At 45.0% G+C, this 18,749-nt stretch overlaps 1 protein-coding gene across 3 annotated transcripts in view; it reads right to left on the bottom strand.

Moving 5' to 3' along the window:
* Positions 1 to 17,865, bottom strand: part of LOC147902113 (O-fucosyltransferase 2-like) — a 90,132-nt gene extending 72,267 nt beyond the window's left edge. For all 3 annotated transcript variants that reach the window (XR_015541005.1, XM_087374771.1, XM_087374770.1), the window contains exons 1-5: positions 17,071 to 17,865; positions 4,589 to 4,678; positions 4,413 to 4,512; positions 4,126 to 4,202; positions 3,622 to 3,710 (exon numbers count right to left, since the gene is read on the bottom strand). Coding sequence is in view for 2 of the 3 variants with exons in the window: in XM_087374771.1 (XP_087230897.1) it covers positions 3,622 to 3,710; positions 4,126 to 4,202; positions 4,413 to 4,512; positions 4,589 to 4,678; positions 17,071 to 17,652 (938 nt within the window). In the remaining variant the exon portion in view is untranslated. The remainder of the gene's footprint in view (positions 1 to 3,621; positions 3,711 to 4,125; positions 4,203 to 4,412; positions 4,513 to 4,588; positions 4,679 to 17,070) is intronic.
* Positions 17,866 to 18,749: the final 884 nt, after the last annotated feature.

Here is an 18,749-nt window from a genome sequence, read left to right on the forward strand (position 1 = left end):
CAGCGGAATCCTATTTCTGAAAGGAAAAACAAGTCCACAATGGAGATGGCCAGATGCATGCTTAAGGCCAAGTCTTTGCCACCTGATGAAGCATGGAAAGACAGGAAGCCTTCACTTTCAAACATGAGAGTTTTTGGGTCTCTTGCATATGTTCATGTACCATCTCAACTGAGACATAAGCTTGATGACAAGGCAATCAAATGCATATTTATTGGTTACAGCCAAGAGAGCAGAGGGTATCGGTTATATCAACCAAATACTGGGAAAATTATTGTCAATAGAGATGTAATCTTTGCTGAACATTCAACTTCTCCTCTTGTGGACTGCAAAGCAAAGCCAGATGTTGACATGTTTGATGCCTTTGAATCTTGGTTACCTCTGCCATCATCAGAAGAGGATTTTGACCAGCAACATGAGCCTCCTGCAGGCCCTCCACTAAGCAATAATCAGCCACAACCTCATGCTAATTTGCAGGTTTCTCTTCCGACACAAAATGATCCCACTACTCATGATGCAGTCATTGAAAAAAGAGCTGTCAATAGACAGCAAAGGCAAGTTCCCAGATGGCTTCTTGATACATTGAGGGACAACAAACAAGATCAGCCTTTTGCTGCCCGGACAAGATCAGGGAATAGACAACATGGTCACTTTCTTGAGTTTGCACTCCTAGCTTGCAATGAAGAGCCTCTGTGCCATAAAGATGCTTTTGAGGAGGGAGGCAGGGGCAGATTGGAGGAAGGAGATAGAATTGGCCAGAGGGGGAGAGAGGAAGGGGGAGAAGGAGTGAAGTGAGGAAAGGGGGTAGAGGGAGAGGAAAAGAGAGAGAAGGATGAGGGAAGAGAGAGAGAGAGAGAGAGAGAGAGGTAGTAGGCAGCGAGTAGCAGAAAGGAGAACGGAGAGTAGATAGGATTAGATGTCACATCAAAACGTGTACAATAAAGGGTGGATGGGGACTTATATAGTCCCTCCACATTTCCCACCTAAAAGGCCTCTAAAGGGCCTCTAAAATAGCCCTTTTGCCCCCTTCATTACATTTTTCTTTTGTTGTTTAAATCATTCATATAGTGCATAAATTTTAATATAGGATGTGTTTAAAAAAGAATCCAAATGTTTTCCTACTGTTCAATTAGGTAGTAGTTGGCTTAGGGTCTGGCATTTGAATGTGGACCTCCTTAGAGGGGGTTACAGGCATTAGTGTCCCATAAGTTGAGATGCGTTCCATAAAAACACACCCCACCTGAGTACCCGAAAACGGGACCAATCAAATGCACAGACTGAATACCGACCCAGCCACTACGAGAAGAGAATATCGATAGAAGCTTTGGATGCAGGCTTATGGATATGCAAGAGCTGAGGAGAGATAAGATAAGACGACAAAACTAATGGCTTATAGGTTGTCCACGAAAGCCAACCAAACTGACTTTGGACAACGTCAAGTTGTAGAGCTAGTTGTCAGTATTCCAATGGTGAAATCGGAGTACTATTGAGACGGAGTTATCGCAAAATTTTCAATTTTAGTATTAGGGTCATCTTGTTGATGTGGCAGCCTGCTGACGTGGCAGGTGTGGCTGCCTGTGGACACGGCAGCCTGCTGATGTGGCAGTCCGTTAACATGGCACAGTGCTGATGTGGCAAGCTGACTGGGCAGCCCACTTGGCAACCATGCAAGAAGGTTCACCACTTGGCACTGTAAGGGGCCAAGTGGAAGGCCAAAGGGAGCCATGTCGGGGAAGAAAGGGGCAAGTGGCTGGGCCAACCCCCCTTTCCTTTTGAGGGCTGGAACCTACCATTTTGGAGGCAGCTAGATGGGCTGCCCCCTCTCTCCTATAAAAGGAGAGGCCCCCTCCCCTCATTTTACATTCCTTACCCTTTGAGATTGGAGCTCCAGCCCTCCAGCCCTCTTCCTTGGTGCAGCTGATCCACCTCTTCCCTCTAGAGTATCAACAAGACTCTTCCCTCCTTTGCAGCAGACTTCTCTCTCTACTGCAAGACAATCTCTCTCCACTGTTTTAGACCCCATTTGAGCAGATTCTCTCCACCATTCTTCTCCCCTTTGATGCAACAAACAATCCTCACCATCCTCCCTCCTTTGGAGCCGCATTAGTCTTCTCTCTCCTCCACCATTATTCTTTCTCTCTCTGATGCAGATTTTCTCTCTCTGCAATTCTGCACCTTTCTGGCAGATTTCTTCAACTACAACCATTCCCCTTTGCATCTTCCTTACGGATTGGAGAGACCTGGGACTGGCACTGACTTCTTACCCATTAGTCTTGTTGAGTCATTGTTCAGTCTACAGTGGTAAATACTCATTTCTCAGTCATTGGTCCATGCAATGTACATAGTCTCTATCTAGTCCTAAGACTTGCAAAATTTTGATCGCAGAGTTTGTAAGGTGGATTTACACCTTGGTTTAATATCTCCTTAATAAAAGAGCCTCGATAAAGGAGGGGGGGGCGCGGTACGCTGGCATAGTTCCCAGGAGTTTCGGAAATAGGGAAACAAAAACAGGCGGGAAATGGTGTTTCGGAGTTTCGGGCACCAGAAGAAACGGTGGAAACGGAGTTTTGGTTTTTATAGTTAATAAAATATATATTATATATGTAATTATTATTAATACATATGTCATACAACAAGGCCTGAGAGGACAACAAGGAGGAGAGGAGAGGGCAAGGGCTGAGGAGAGCAACGAGAGGAGGGCGATGGCTGAGGAGAGCAAGAAGGAGAGGTTGGAGAGGAGAGCAAGGAGGAGAGGAGAGGAGAGGGCAAGGGCTGAGGAGAGCAAGGAGGATATGCTAGAGAGGAGAACAAGGAGGAGAGGCAGCAGGCTGAGAGGGGGGTTGTAGGATGAGAGGAGAGCAAGAGGAGAGGCTGGAGAGGGAGAGCAAAAACTACCCTACCCGCCGATGGGGTTCTAAATTCTTACTCAGTGGTTGAGGCAGGTGTGTGTGTGTGTGCTGGTACTTTTGCTTCTATAGCTGAGCATTGGTGTCTACAAGCTCTTACATTGCTGCTCTATATATACGTTTCCTCGGATAAATTCCAGAGGCACTGCAAAAGCACAACCCCCCCCCCCCCCCCCCAAAAAAAAGGCCTGTCCGAAACGCCGTTTCTGGTTTCGGAAATGGCACGGAAACGGCGAACCGTTTCAGGTACCCAAATACACCGTTTCTGGGCACACTGTGCGCTCGGGACCGTCTTGGCCCCTTAATCTTTGTGCACTTTTCTCAAGCAAATTGTATCTATCTTTTTCAGCATCAAGTGCCAATTATATAATGACCTCTGAGTAAAGGTCGCTTCCGCAATTGTTATTCAAGTGTACTCCATTTTCTCCTGCAAAGTGCAACGTAACTCATATCTCGCAATTTTCTTAAGAGAGAGCACAGATTGGTCTCATTTTAAAATACCGAAGTGCAAGCGGGAAGAGCTTTTCTTATAATGTCGGTTATGGGTCCATGGACCACCATCTTTTGATAAAATCAAACATCAATCAATCTTTCTGGACATACATGCATATACATGCTCTTTCCTGAACCCACACCCACGAATGAGATCACAATTTATCTGAAGTACTTTGGATTCACTTATTATTGTTATTTGACCACATTATGTAAGTTACCACACCTGTTGTCTTTCCAAACGCTGCTGTACAGAAACTGTGGAAGCACCAAGGTTGCATTTAGCAAGCTAGCTACTGCCACAGCATTGCAAATCTGCAGGCCAATGCAATCATCAATCATACAGTTTTTATTTTTTATGAACAAAAAACCAGAAGATAGAACAGGTAGCACGACCACTCCAGTAAATAGATTTCAAAAACATGCCCATACTTATCATGAAAAAGAATGTATTGTCTGTTAAGCCGTCTGTGCAAGGTAGGAAGACATAAGCCTGTGTTTCAGACAGTCCTTAAAGAAAATTGAGATCCTGTGAACAGAATGTTCTGGAAATATAGGTACAGCAAAGTAGATGAAGCTTACAAGGCCCTCCACAAAAACAAAAAGGCAGAAGGAGGCAAAGCGAGGCAGGGAAAGGGGAAGCGGGAGGTAAGTGGTTGGGGATTTTGTTGGTGGTGTGTATGTAAATATGCCAATTTCTGCAAGAATGGAAAAACTGCTCAAGACTTACAGCGACTCGCTGCTGATTGAGACCACCATTTGCACTGACCATAATATATCCTGTGCTATTATGTTGCCCAATAAATGCTGAAAAGAAAAGTTACACAACAGCAATAGAAAGAATAAAAACATGAACAAAATCTGATTACAACAGAAAGTCGTATCAGATTCATAGAAAGGCTGTGTACACAGAATCTTAAGATTTAAATGGGAACAAAAAATCATTTTCTTCTTGAAGACCAGATGCTGTAATCAGAAGAAACCAGATCCCAGCATGGAATCACCTCAGAAACTCACATTTGGAATCACTGAAACTCTCATTTGCACAGGGTTTCCACACAGAGGCATCAGCAAAAGGTTCCTCCCACAAGTCTCGTGGTTCAGGATTCAGCTCACCCTATCAGAAATTGCAAAATGTTAATCTAACATCACGATGCTTGAAGAACTCTTAAAAACCTTTTAATGACCCATACCTCTGCAAGGGCATGGGCAGCCAAGCCCAGCAGGCGCTCATACATAACTCCTGCAGGCCTTTCGCCCTTTGGAAACCTGCTCCACTCACCCTGCCTCAAAAGCATTCCAAACACTGCCTTAATATGGTGCTTGACGTAACTTGAGTTCATTATTCAATGCAGAGAATAAGATAAAGGTCTACTTCTAATACAAACCAAGTCCCCCTCCACCTTTTTACCTTTCTTGTCCCCACACTATCCCACAAGAAAAGAGGGAGGCCATAGGTCGAAAGCAATTATATATATACCTAGATGAATCCAGGAACATTCCCAAACTCGTCCTCTAAAAACACGACATAGTGCAGTTTCAATCTCATGATAGTCACTCATAAGGTTGAAAACCATGAACTCCATCACGCATAGCAGGGACTAGCTACTATGGCATCCCTACTGACGAAAGCAAAACTTGCAATTGCAGGCAGAGACCTTAAGGCTCGCAGATTGCAGTCACAGTTCAAAACTCAAACTGATAAGTCAAATGTAGCTCAGATTGCAGACTCGCATGATGTTGAAGGCCCACTGTTGTCAGATAGATTGTTAATTGTTCTAGATCAAGTTGCAAGTTGATTACAGGTGCAAGAAGTACATCATACTTGAAGAGTCCACAAAGGCTCGCACCTCTTAGTTCATAGGTAAAAGACCAGAGAGGGTCATGACCTATAGATCAAAAGAGTCAGGGCAGATCCAGCACTAGCGTGCACCACTCCACTGCACCACTCCACTGCACCACTCCACTGTACACGGTGTGTAGTTTGTGAGTGCACCATTTTGTAATACATAATGTGTCCTTTCTTGGACATTCTTATTCAAGTATTGTTGCTGTCTATTCCAGATCTGACCGTGTGGTTTACATTTACATGTATGTGTACACATCCTGTATACGATCTAGAGTGCTCAGGTGTGATCTCGTGGGTGATTCAATTCGCCGCTTGCGTGCTCTAACATGGTACCAAAAGCCAAGACTTGAGCTAGATGTACACGTTCAGATATTTTCCCAACTGGCATCAGAGTCAATTCACGATTCAGAGTTGTAAGAGTGATTGAGCTCCAAGGACACACAGATCGACAAAGGAGTGGATCAGAAGGTCAACTCGGAGGTTGTGTGCTCACTGACATCACTGATGACTTCAGAGCTCCACAATCATCTCCTCAATCTGCTCCTAGATTCTCTCAATCATCCTATGTGGCTTATCACCACCTAACTGTGCTTATGGGCACCTACCTGTGCCTCTAGCACTCACACATAGAAACCAAGGTGTGCCTGAGGCATACACCTTGAGATATCCCAACAAACCTCCCCTCAAGGGAATGCCTCAGGCTATGTCAAGGATACAGCTAGCACAAGGTGTCTCATGCCATCTCATGGTGGTCATGGATCTATCAATGGCTAGGATCTCAAGCTAGCAAGGGTTCCCATGGGTGTAAGGTAAACAAAAGGGATACAATAAGACCTTCCAATGGTTATCTCCCCTGCATGTACATGCACACAATGTCTGCGGGAGGTACCATGGAGCGAAAACACATACACATGGCCTACGTCATATGGTGACCAGAGGTGTTTACAAAACACACAAAACACAATAAGAGAGATCTGGAGCATACATAGAGATGATTTAAAAAGCATAATCTTCAAAGGATGCCTCATCTTGTGGAGGCACATCAACTGAAAGTAGATTGGCATTTTCTGTCTTTGAAGTTGCTTCCTTTTTGGCAACCATTATCTTGGCAATCTTCAACAAGGAAGCCATGTTGGCATTTTCTTCCTTTGTAGCATAACAAGACATTGCTTTATGTTTTGGCTTTTCACATATTTTGCATAAGCAAGCCATGAGAGGGTCTAACCCAAGTATTGGGCAGTGTCTTCTCTCTTACAAGGCTAGAATAACAACTGAAATGCTTCAAAATATAAGCATTTAATGTAGCAAAGTCTTGTGACCAAATTCCAATCAATGATGCTTTTTCTTACATGCTTCACAGAGGTGGCTAAATGAAAGCTTTCCAATCAAAACCAGGTATAGTAACTCAAAGCAAAGCTGAAGCCACAGTTGTACTGATGCTATTGAAAACTTCAAAAACTCAAGAATGCTAGAGTAGCATCTTATGTAGCATCACTTTCAAAAACTTGTCAAAACTGTCAAAATCAAAAGACTGAACTTGGAGGGCTTGAATCTCACTCTCCAGAGCAAAGAAAAAGGGGGTTTCTGAGGCAAAAGAAAGCTTATATACCACAGAAGGTCCACTGAGGAGAAGGGGCGCGAATTCGCGTCAGGGCGCCATAGCTTGCCTCTTCATTTTTGAATCTCTCTCATTGACTGTTCATACATGCGAAGTCTAGGGCTGCTCCTCCATGCATAGATGTGGACTAATTGCTTGACATCACATAGGAAGACTTGCGTAGAATATACCTTTGTAGACTAGAATATATCCAATCCTACAAATTTAGATAGTTTACAATAATAGTGTCACCTCCCCACTTGTGAGCCCCCACATGACAATGTAAGATGGGATAGAGAGGGTAGAATGAGGGCTGCCATGTAGGCAGCACTCCTCCTTGTATTAGTTGTAGGGCAGCCTCAAGGGCCGTCAATTGGCTGGCAGAGACCCTCGAGAAAGGGGTGTACGGCGCAGCAGGACTGTACAGCAAACAGCAAGCCTTAGTTGTAGGAGACGTCCAAAAAAGTTAGGAAACCCTGTTTCCTTAAGTTTCCAAAATTGGGGTGTTTCCGAAACTTGGAAACGCCTATTCTCTACAAGTACGCCAGAAGAAAAGCCAACAAGGCAGGTATTGACAAGAGATGATGACAGGCTCTTGCATTATCATGGTGGGTGCATAGGAAAGGCTTTAGAAGTAACACAACACTTGGAGTAAGACGATCTACATGGGTGACGATTAATTCGTCAATGCAATATACGAATCGCATCTTCAAGGATCATCTACTCCATGCCCTCCAAGAATCCAATTGCTTGACCATTGATTGGTCGGTGCTCTCTAGTAATTGCATTTCTAATAGATTGCCCGTCTCAATCCATAAACAATTGGATGACATGTGCTTTCTATGATTGCTTGGTGACCCTGCATGCACGCTCGCCTTGCACACACGTCTAGCTTATATGGTGCATGTTTTTTTAAGTTGCTAGCTTCCGTATGTGAGCAGAAATATACTTTATTCAGCCTACCCTTGCCGTTTCTGATTAATTCAAATGGCGTTTCAGAAACGTTCGAAACTACCACGTTTCCTGCATGGAAGCATTTCGTGCAACTTTGGTACAAGCAAGGGGATTGCGTCGGGTACCAGGGCCTAGAAGAGGGCAGATGGACTGGGCATACAACCAGCCATAGGCCTGCAGAAAGGCCCTTATAGGCCATGGAGTTGCAGCAGCAGGTGGGCTTATCTGGCTGCCTATACACTGAGTCGGCTGAACCTGGCCTGTGAACCTACAGACTGACCAGTTGGTCTAACCCTAAATAGGTCATATATTTTGGGGCAAATTCAGCCCTATATAAGGAGCCCCATATGAGGGGTTCCCAAAATCATTCGTGCTCCTGCAGTGTCACGATTTGTGACGTATTCCTTTCTCTATATCTTAGACTTACGGATGGTTTGATGAATGGACACTTGTGGAAGGGTATGCCCTTTCAACGAGACACTTCCTATGAGGCACAACCCTTCACAAGAGACATTCTATGGAAGAGACACTCCTATTGTAATGTACCCTCTCATCAAGGGTCACACCCTTCACAAGGGGTACACACCTCTTCATGCACGTACACTTTGGAGTACACACCTTTTCATGTGTGACTCTTCACTCTCTTTATAAGAGAGGCCCAACTGTATGGATGACAGACACTCAAGCAATACAAATATTCCTTGTTCTCTGCTATTTCAGTCTCCTTTCTGTTCCTTAGCACATTTCTAAATATAGTAAATCTATGATTTCTTACAGTGGTATCAGAGCAAATTTCGCTCCTGCCTGTAGGAAATGCCCCCCACCTTCTAGCGCCTATCTGACACATCTTTTTCCGCTAGAATAATATCCGCGCACATTGTGCATGGAAGAGATGGAGAGAATGAGCGTATAAATTTTTAGCGCCAACCCCACCTAAAGTCATCAATGGCCTCTCCATCTCCCCCACATCACGAGTTGATGTGAATGGACACGACAGAAATCGTGTCTTTTGATGTGCTTGGGCTGTCCCAAAACCAAGGGACGCACCTTTTCCACCATCGGACACACCTTTTGATGAAGAGTTTTGACTCCTCACCCAAGGGACACACCCCATCTTGGAAAAAAGGACATCTTTTCGTGTGGGGACACCCCTTTTTAAAACAGGGTCACACCCCTTCATAAAAAGGTACACCTATTCCAAGGGTCACACCCCTTAGAATAGGCACACTCTTTGGCACCAAGCACCAACTTACAAAAGGGTACCTAGAGGGCCTAAAAAGGGCAACCAGTCCTACACCCAAGGCCTAACCCTAGACTACCCAAGGGTTCATTAAACCTACGTTTTAATTTTTTGGTAACCACCACCCAGCAATAGGCGCACAAATCAAAACGCGAATTCATGAAATATGTTTCGCCTTTTCTGTCGTACGTGATTGCGCCATACCCTTGCAGCAAGCTGTGCCCTTCATTAGGCCTCCATCTTGTGTAATACTCGATTGCCTGCATCAGCCGGCTCTTTTGCATACCTGCCTGCAAGACCTTTTGATCGAACAGATCTCCTTTTGCAGCCTCTATCGTCATCTTTCCTGGCCCAGATCATCAGCCCTTGCTGCCCGCAAATCAGCCCTGGAAGCAAGCAACAAGCAGCGCCAGATGCAAGCAGCCTCTGCTAGCGAATTAAATCAGCCTGGTCCCTGCTGCGCATAACCTGTGAACAGCGACTCTTGGCAGCCCTCTCTTTCCGTCTAGCCAGGCTCGGTCCTCTTCTAGTAACCCACAGGTCTCAACACAGGCCATCTTCGCCAAGCTACAAACTTCCACGCAGGAAAAGTGCGCCAAATCTCATGCGATCTGCAGAACGCCTCTGCCAACGTCCCTTCTGCCTCGAAAGTCTCGCCAGGTACTTGTTGCTTGTTCACACATCCACGTGGACTTGCAAAGACAGCAACATGGACCTCCGGACAGAGATCTACAGGCCTTTTCTATGCAGCTAATTGGCAGATCTAATCTATGCCAAGTGGATTCTTTTCATTCTATTTCTAAGGATTCTCTTTCATATTGTTATTTGACGCTCATTATCAAATTACAGCAAATGAAAGCCACCTCCTTAAAGCATGGAAAACCCTGGTAATTCCCCAGTTCCTTCAAGGACACCTCAAGCATCATCTACCACACAATATCATGTTCAGATTGCACAACCAGCCCATTTCGGAGCTTTTGCATCGTGGGTCTTCTGTGTCACGTGCCCTTCCAGTGACTTGGACCACATCCTATACCTTCAGCGTGAGGTACCTCAATTACATTACTTCCTCAGCACAGTCCAGATTGTGTTTCACGAGACACGAAGATACCCAAAACCTGATATTCCTCACGAGTTTGCTATCCATCTTTGGAGAGACTTTTACCCCTCAGCTTCAGCATCTCCAGGGTACTCTCCACCTCCTTCAGCTCCCAGATATCCTCCTACACAGGTTTTACCTTTCCCAAGACAGTATTTACACTCTGAAGGTACTCCTTCTCTTGGATATCCTCCACTCCCGACAGCAGCTCCTTATCCCTTCTCACATCCGTGGACTCTACAACCTACCCCTGTACTCTCACGAGCAGTAACACCCACTTCGGCATCACCAATGTTACCTCAGACACGACCTCCTTTACCAGATTTCCACGGGTGGTTCCATCCTACCTCGCCTGCCCCCTCCAACATGAGCAACCTCAAGGAGCAGCCCGGATCTTCTTCCACGAATGGTACAAACTAGAGCACAGGTTCGTGCTTTTCTCACAGGGATCTCAGATATGTCGCAACGCTCACGTGCAACCTCTCCGGAGATCAACGACTCAAGTCCAAAAAAGACCCCTGAAGTCAACTTACAAGGCGAAGCACTACTTCAACTTCAAATTTCCCAGCTTCAGGACAGCATCTCCGACTTGGTCCAGAAAGTCCAACAACTCCAAGATTCTCGCAGTACCACACATACAGAGGATGACGTGACGCTACCAGACGACTATGTGGACTCATTCCCACCTCAGGTAGAAAACACTGAACTCCGTGCCCTCTACCGCTTACTCCAAGCTTCCAAAACTAAAAGACTTGACATTAAACTTCCGGAAGCCTACACTGGTCAACGAAATCGCCGAACAGTTGACCAATGGCTCACAAAACTGCGCATGTACTTCGATACTGTTGACCTCACTGAAGGCAAAAAGATTGCCTTGGCAGCCTCCCTCCTCAAGGATACAGCTTTCCTATGGTAGCAACAACGCTTAAAGGACGGCAAAAGTGTGTTAACGTGGGAACGTTTTGAACACGAGCTAAGTAAGCAGTTCATACCTGCCAATGCAGACTTCCAAGCACGTTCAAAACTTAGACAGTTGGAGCAAACAGGCTCCCTGTCTTCCTACATCTCTCAGTTCACCACATTGGTGCTAGAGATTGATGGTTTAACTGATGATGATCGCCTTCATGCTTTCATCTCAGACCTGAATCCCTCGTTACGCATTGATGTCCTCAAAGCAAACATCACCACCACAGTTGGCGCTATTGCTTACGCAGAGCGCATTACAAATTTTCAAAACACAGGGAAGCAGAGTGCTAATAGAACACAGAACTCCACTATGGCCAAAGGTACTCGCCCTCAAGATAACCCCAAGTTTAGAAAAAACTCGGGTAATCAGGGTCAACAACAGTCTCAAGATCCCCACAAGTCTCAGAAATCGTGTGCTGGATCCCAACAGAAGCACTCCTCCAAGGATCGCGCCTCTTCTTCTTCACAAAGTCATCACCGTCATCCCCAACATAAAGATGCGGCCACTGACAAAAAGAACAACTCCAACACAAAAGGACTTTGTACCATCTGTACAGGCGACCATAGATGGTTCGATTGTCCCAAGCGACCAAAGCAAAATTCCAATATGGAACCTAGCACTTCCCAAACAGAAGATGCTACCCCAGCACAAGACAAGAAAGGCAAAGCTGTTCGAATGGCAAATACCATCCACATGAGCCTTGCCAACAACCCCGAACCTTCCCTGGCCACTCAAGTACTTTGTGTTCAAGGATCAATTCGTGGAACAACGGTCACTATCCTCATCGACAATGGTTGCTCTCATAACTTCCTAGCTAGTTCTATGGTCGACAAACTTCAGTTGACCACCCGTCCTAGTCCCATGGACTATCAGATTAAACTCGCAAATGGAACTACCTTCTTGTGCAACACCAAGATCAACAACTTGTGTTTTCGCATCCAACATTATACAGACAAGTTGAACTTCGACATCATGCCTTTTTCTCGATACAATGTCATACTTGGACAACAGTGGCTCTACGACTATGATCCATCAATCAGTTTTCACAACCATACTATCCAGTTTGTCCACCAGGGAAAACTTATTGAGCTCACTGGTTCTAGGGACTCTCCTTCAACCCCAGTTGCCTCTGCCCTACAAGTAAAGAAGTGGGTTCGTAAACATTAAGTAAAGACTTCACTTCTGTTGGTTACGACAGTAGAGGAGACACCAACAAAGGATCCTCCTGAATACCTCAACCAACCTTTTTTCCAGCCCTACCTGGATATTTTTCCACAGCAATTGCCAAAGTAGCTACCACCTCGACGACCAGTGGATCACCCAATCGAACTTATTCCCGGTAGTAATCCACCGTCGAAACCTCCTTATCGGGTTTCTTACACTCAATGAAGAAATCCAAAGACAGGTGACCGAACTACTCGACAAAGGTCACATTCGGCCCAGTCGCAACCCTTTTGGATCTCCTGTACTACTTGAGGAAAAAAAGAAAAAGTCAATGCGCCTCTGCATCGACTACCGAGCCCTCAACAAGCTCACTATCAAAAACAAGTATCCATTGCCTCGCATCGATGACCTCTTCGATCAACTTCTACACGCAACACAATTCTCAAAGACTGATCTTCGTTCACGTTATCATCAAATTCGCATACGAGAAGGCGATGAGTATAAGACAGCTTTTCGAACAAAGTATGGACACTATGAATGTTTGGTCATGCCTTTTGGGTTAAACAATGCCCCGGCCACATTCATGACACTAATGAACCACATCTTCAGGCCTTTCCTCGATAAGTTCGTCATCGTTTACCTCGATGACATCCTCGTTTTCAGCAGATCCCTACATGAGCACAAACAACATCTTCACCAAGTTTTTGAAGTTCTCCGCGCAAATTCTCTCTACATCAACGTTGAGAAGAGTGAGTTCTTCAAGACCCAACTTGAATATTTGGGACATGTTATTTCAGCTCAAGGCATCTCTGTGGATCCCAAGAAGGTCGAGGTAATCTGAAACTGGCCTACTCCTAAGAATGTTCATGATGTCCACTCTTTTCTCGGATTGGCAAACTTCTACCACACAAAGGTCTATCAGTTTTCCGAAATCGCAGCTCCTATGTCCGAATTATTGAAAAGCACGGCAGTTTTTCAGTGGCTTCCCGAAACAGAGTATAGTTTCTAACAACTCAAGCAAGCACTCACTACCACACCAGTTATGGCTATTGCTGACCCAAACCTTCCATTTGAGGTCATGACCGATGCTTTTGACATCGCTACAGGAGCAGTCTTGACGCAAGAAGGCAGAGTTATTGCTTTTGATAGCCATAAACATTCCGATATCCAAACCCGATACCCGGTTTATGATAAGGAGTTTCTTGCCGTTGTACATTCTTATCGCTCTTGGAAACATTATCTCATGGGAGCCGACTCGGTGGTCAAGACAGACCATCACTCTCTAAAGTATATCTTTACTCAGCCAGTCATGAACGCTCGACAAGCACGCTGGGTTGAGTTTCTGGCCAACTTTCACATGACCATTGAGTACATTCCAGGACTACGCAATGTAGTTGCAGATGCTCTCAGCAGGTTAACTCTAGCATCAGCTATGGTAATCTCTACATTATTTGTGGATGTTCCGAATTCATTCAAAGGGAAGTATTTCAATGATAAAGACTTCGGCACAGCAGTACAAGTTCTTTCAAAAGATCAACCTTCGACTTCCGAACAGAAGATTTTCTCATCCTATTCTTATACGGACGACCTTCTGTATTATCAAGATCGTGTCTGTGTACCACATGACAAGGATGTTCGACGTCTTTTGTTAAAAGCGCATCATGTAGTTCCTTATGCTGCCCATCTAGGCATCAACAAGACTTATAGGTTACTCAGTGCAACATACTACTGGCCTCAAATGAAAAGCGACGTCATCAAAATGGTTACATCTTGCTTATCTTGTCAACAAATGAAAGCAAGCCGACGACTTCCAGCAGGACTTCTTCAGCCTCTTCCAGTTCCAACTGAAAGGTGGGAAAGTATTTCCATGGATTTCATTACAACACTACCACGATCCTCCCGAGGTAACACTTAGATTATGGTAATTGTTAATCGATTGTCTAAAATGGCACACTTTGTTGCTTGCAAAAGAAGTGCACAGGCTCCGGACATCGCCAAACCCTTCATACAACACATCTTCCGACACCATGGATTGCCCAAGAATATCGTATCCGACAGAGATCCTAAGTTTACCAGTCACTTTTGGATTTCACTGTTCGAATCTTTGGGTACAACTCTACTGTTTAGTTCAGCCTACCACCCAAAATCAGATGGCCAGACTGAAAGAGTCAACCAAGTTCTGGAAGAAATGCGTCGACATTATATTCAGTCACGCCTAGCAGCTTGGGAAGAGTATCTACCACTCCTTGAGTTTGCTTATAATAACTCTTTCCATAGTGCCATCAGCATGACTCCATTCCAAGCAACTTATGGACACACTCCGATTGTACCAACGAATTTTGTACTTCAACATCGAGTGGCCCTAGCTGATCAACTGGTTCAAGAAATGCAAGACATTCTACTCCAAGTCAGGGATCATATGCGAAAAGCGCAAGCGCGGTATCAACGGTCTGCCAACAAACATAGACGTCACCTCGAATTTGACACTGGTGACATGGTGCTATTATTTGTAGCCCCACATCGCTATAAGACGGTTAAGTCTGTGTTTCCTAAGTTGCGACCAAGATACTATGGACCTTTCCGGATCATCAAGAAAAATTCACCTTTAAGTTACAAATTGGAATTACCACAATCATGGGGTAAAATCCATCCGACATTTCATATTTCTTGGCTAAAGACGTACATTCCAGGCGATGAAGCAGTTCCTCCTGCAGGTAGAAATCGAAGACGATTATGTTCTCCTTATTCCTGAGCGTATTCTGGACCATCGACAGCGAGAGACTCGACATCGACTTATCACGGAATTCCTTGTTCTTTGGCGAGATCTGGACGACTCCGACACTACTTGGCAATCTGATGAAGACTTACAGCAGTACCCTGACATTTTACAGCAGTATTTTCAGAATTTGCCGTGATATTTTCTACATCAGTTCATTATCTCCACCAGGGTCTTATTTTGAGTGGGAGAGTATGTCACGATCTGTGACGTATTCCTTTCTCTATATCTTAGACTTATGGATGGTTTGATGAATGGACACTTGTGGAAAGGTATGCCCTTTCGACGGGACACTTCCTATGAGGCACAACCCTTCACAAGAGACATTCCATGGAAGGGACACTCCTATTGTAATGTACCCTCTCATCAAGGGTCACACCCTTCACAAGGGGTACACACCTCTTCATGCACACACTTTGGAGTACACACCTTTTCATGTGTGACTCTTCACTCTCTATATAAGAGAGGCCCAACTGTATGGATGACAGACTACAGACACTCAAGCAATACAAATATTCCTTGTTCTCTGCTATTTCAGTCTCCTTTCTATTCCTTAGCACATTTCTAAATATAGTAAATCTAGGATTTCTTACATGCAGATCAGCTCAGAGGAGTGAAGAGCAGTGGGAGCCCCTAGTGATCACCATATCAAACAGTTCTTGCAGAAGCAAAGTTCCTGTCATCTCCTGCAGACCTAGATCAGACCTACACCCTGTAGGAGAGCCATGGAAGGGAGCTTTGTCTGCAATGAACATCAGAGCAGAGTGATCTACTTTTAAGCAGCTAGTAAGCCTCCACAGAGGCAGATGGCAGAAACTTAGAGGGTGCAGCAAACAGAACGGTACCTTACTTGGCTTATTCCATTACATCTATTCCAGTTTGGTTGTACAACTGTGTTCTCTTTCAGATCCATGTTGCCAAGTTGTTGGGGTAAACCTTCCTCTGCGAGGGAGTTGGCCTATAGCAAGCAACTACCCCGTGTTTCCTCCTAAAGAATGAAGGCAAGCTAACAATCCACAACACCACGCTAGCCGGGGGGGGCCCTTTATATACAGGCTATACCCCACCCCTCTTGGACTATATATGCAATACGTTAGGCTGACCAGGTCTAGGGCTTCTCAACCTTGAGCCAAGAAGATCCTGTGCTGGTGTCTTGAATGGAAATTGCAGAATCACAGTAAAGAAGATGTGTCATGGTTCACCGTCCAAAAATGGGGACACTGCTAAAACATGGGAAATATCAACGTGTATAGATAAATGCCACTATAAAGAAAGGCACAATACAGGATCCACCGTCTCAAGATGGGGAACTCCTAAAATACTTCAAGTCTCCAACATAGGAGTCAGGACTCGGCACCCACTGCAGTCACAAGATTGCCTATCTTTTTAAAAGAGGATCAAAGTCCACACGAACATAAAAATAAAACGGCTTCTCTTCTATGAAATGAGAGGGTTGAAAGGCATGCTAAAAAAGAGTATGAGATGCATCACAAAGAAAATATTATTGCCTTTCAGATTGGGGCTACCTGATTTAGAGCTCTACGTCTGATTTTTCATTGGAGGCCCTTACTCATCTGGATTCATCAGCTATTCAGGATGCCAATTACATGATTCATATGGACATGCTTGCACTGAATCCTTATGGACCCTCTTACTTCCTCTAGACATTAATAGATCTCTGCATTTAACAAGAGAATTGAATTTCCCACAAATCGCACTTGCTGCACTTGAAGTCCATACTTAGATCCAGTACAATAGACTCTACTCAAGCTAACAGGCCGAGAGAATCTCTACCCGCTTATTCATTGTCTTATCATCAGTTTGACTTTTGTGTTAAAGGCACCTCGAACTGGGACAATGACCTTGGTCTTAAGCAACTGTGTGAACAATGAAAATCAAACCCAGTCGTCTTTAATATGTTAGACAAAAGCGTCTTGTAACATGCGACTATATTGGCAACTTTGCAATGGCGGTAATATTTAAATTAGCCGCACATGATTGTCTCGTCAATTATGGCTAGATTTCCCACCTGTAGCAACGTTGGGAGCTCTAAGTTGTCATCTGAGTCAGTTGGCAAATCTCGCAAGCCCGAAAGAACCCACCAATCCAACAGGAAGTAGCCCGCCAATGCTATCAACATTAACAAGATACCATTTAAGCTTTTCTTCTGAAATCCTCGGTTCCTCCTTGACGTCTGGATGTTGCTGCCAGCGCGGGGAGAGCGGAACCGTAAAGAATTTTTGCGTAACAGCTGCCTTGAGGGTGATTCACCACCCAACTTAAGCTCCTCCGAATCCGAATACCTACGAGGTAGGACCAATCTGCCATTTTCCTTAGGGACAGAGGCGCCTTTCAGGTTGGCCAAAGCCGCTTGCCGGCTTCTCGGCGTGGAAGGGGACCTGAAATACGGCGAATTGGCGCGTGCTCGAGGTTCTGCGGAGGGCGAAAAATGTGCATCTGGCTCATCGTGATGAACGGATGCAATATCAAGTTCTCTAACCGATCGAAGGTCGAGAGAATTGAAATCTCGGGAGAGGCCATTGGAGGCGATGGATGTGAGTCGTTTCTCTGCGAGAGGGTAATGGTCAGGATTCAACCCACCGGAACCCATGCTGAGGGCGGAGAGAGAGGGAGGAAGCTTGCGAAAACATCTGGAGGGGGAAGGATCATGATCTCGCAGTGTGTGTTTCAGAGGGAGGAAGACGAAGCCATGGAGGAATTGGCTATGGTGCAATATATTAGTTTGATTGTTTGAATCATGAAGAAGATGAAGATGAAGATGAAGATGAAAGAAAATGATGAAGATAGGAAGAGAGGACTTTTGGTCTCCCTCTTGTTTTGCCGGATCTTCCTCGGAAGTTCCTAGTCACCACCTGGCACCAACCAGTCACCACTTGGCACCAACCCATCCCGGTTTCGGCATTCTCACAGAAAACCGGCAAACTATATACAATGACACTGCAAACCTTCACGCCTGTCGAATATATTTATTTGCCTGCCATATATGGAGGCTTAAGTGACGTCGATGGGTGCTCATTTTTTTGTGGGATTCTCGCCGCGTGAAGCCACACCAACGCTTAGGATTATTGCCACTTTTTTATTGGTCCAAGTTTCTCATTGCTCATTTCTTCGCTTTCAAATCCTCTCTCTCTCTCTTTCTCCCTCTCTCCCCCCCCCCTCTCTCTCTCTCTCAGCTTTCTGCCCCCTTTTCCATGCTGCACATTCAATTCGTCTTCTTTTTCGATCTCGAGCAAGCCTTATGAATGATATTCATCATTCAGCTTGTTATTGCAATTTTGAAACATCCGAAAAACTTGTTGGGCAAGCCCAAGGGTGTTGATGCAAATGAAGATGTCAAAGAGAAGAAGAGAAGAAGAGAATAATTTTTTAACACAAAGGTAGAGAAGAAGACACAGGGAGGGCCCTCACAGGATCCTCTGACATTGATCGTGGGGATCGAACTCAACACACCCAACAACCACCTTGGAAGAAGAAAACACATCAGGCACCATGGTGGGATAAAAATGAAAAGTTGTGCTCTCATTCAGCCATGTGTCATGCTCTTTTTCTATAAGTCACTTGATTAAATAAGTTGTGAGCCTTGCAAGCCAATCCATCACCACGACAACAATCAGTTCTGGCCTTCATAGCAACACAAATAGCCCATCGCCAACCTCTTCTGCCTCAGAACTCCACCCCCTCCCTCCT

Source organism: Dipteris shenzhenensis, chromosome 5 (assembly GCF_047967505.1).
Source record: "Dipteris shenzhenensis isolate YYH24624 ecotype China chromosome 5, Dip_SZ_1.0, whole genome shotgun sequence".
Taxonomy (NCBI): Eukaryota; Viridiplantae; Streptophyta; class Polypodiopsida; order Gleicheniales; family Dipteridaceae; genus Dipteris; species Dipteris shenzhenensis.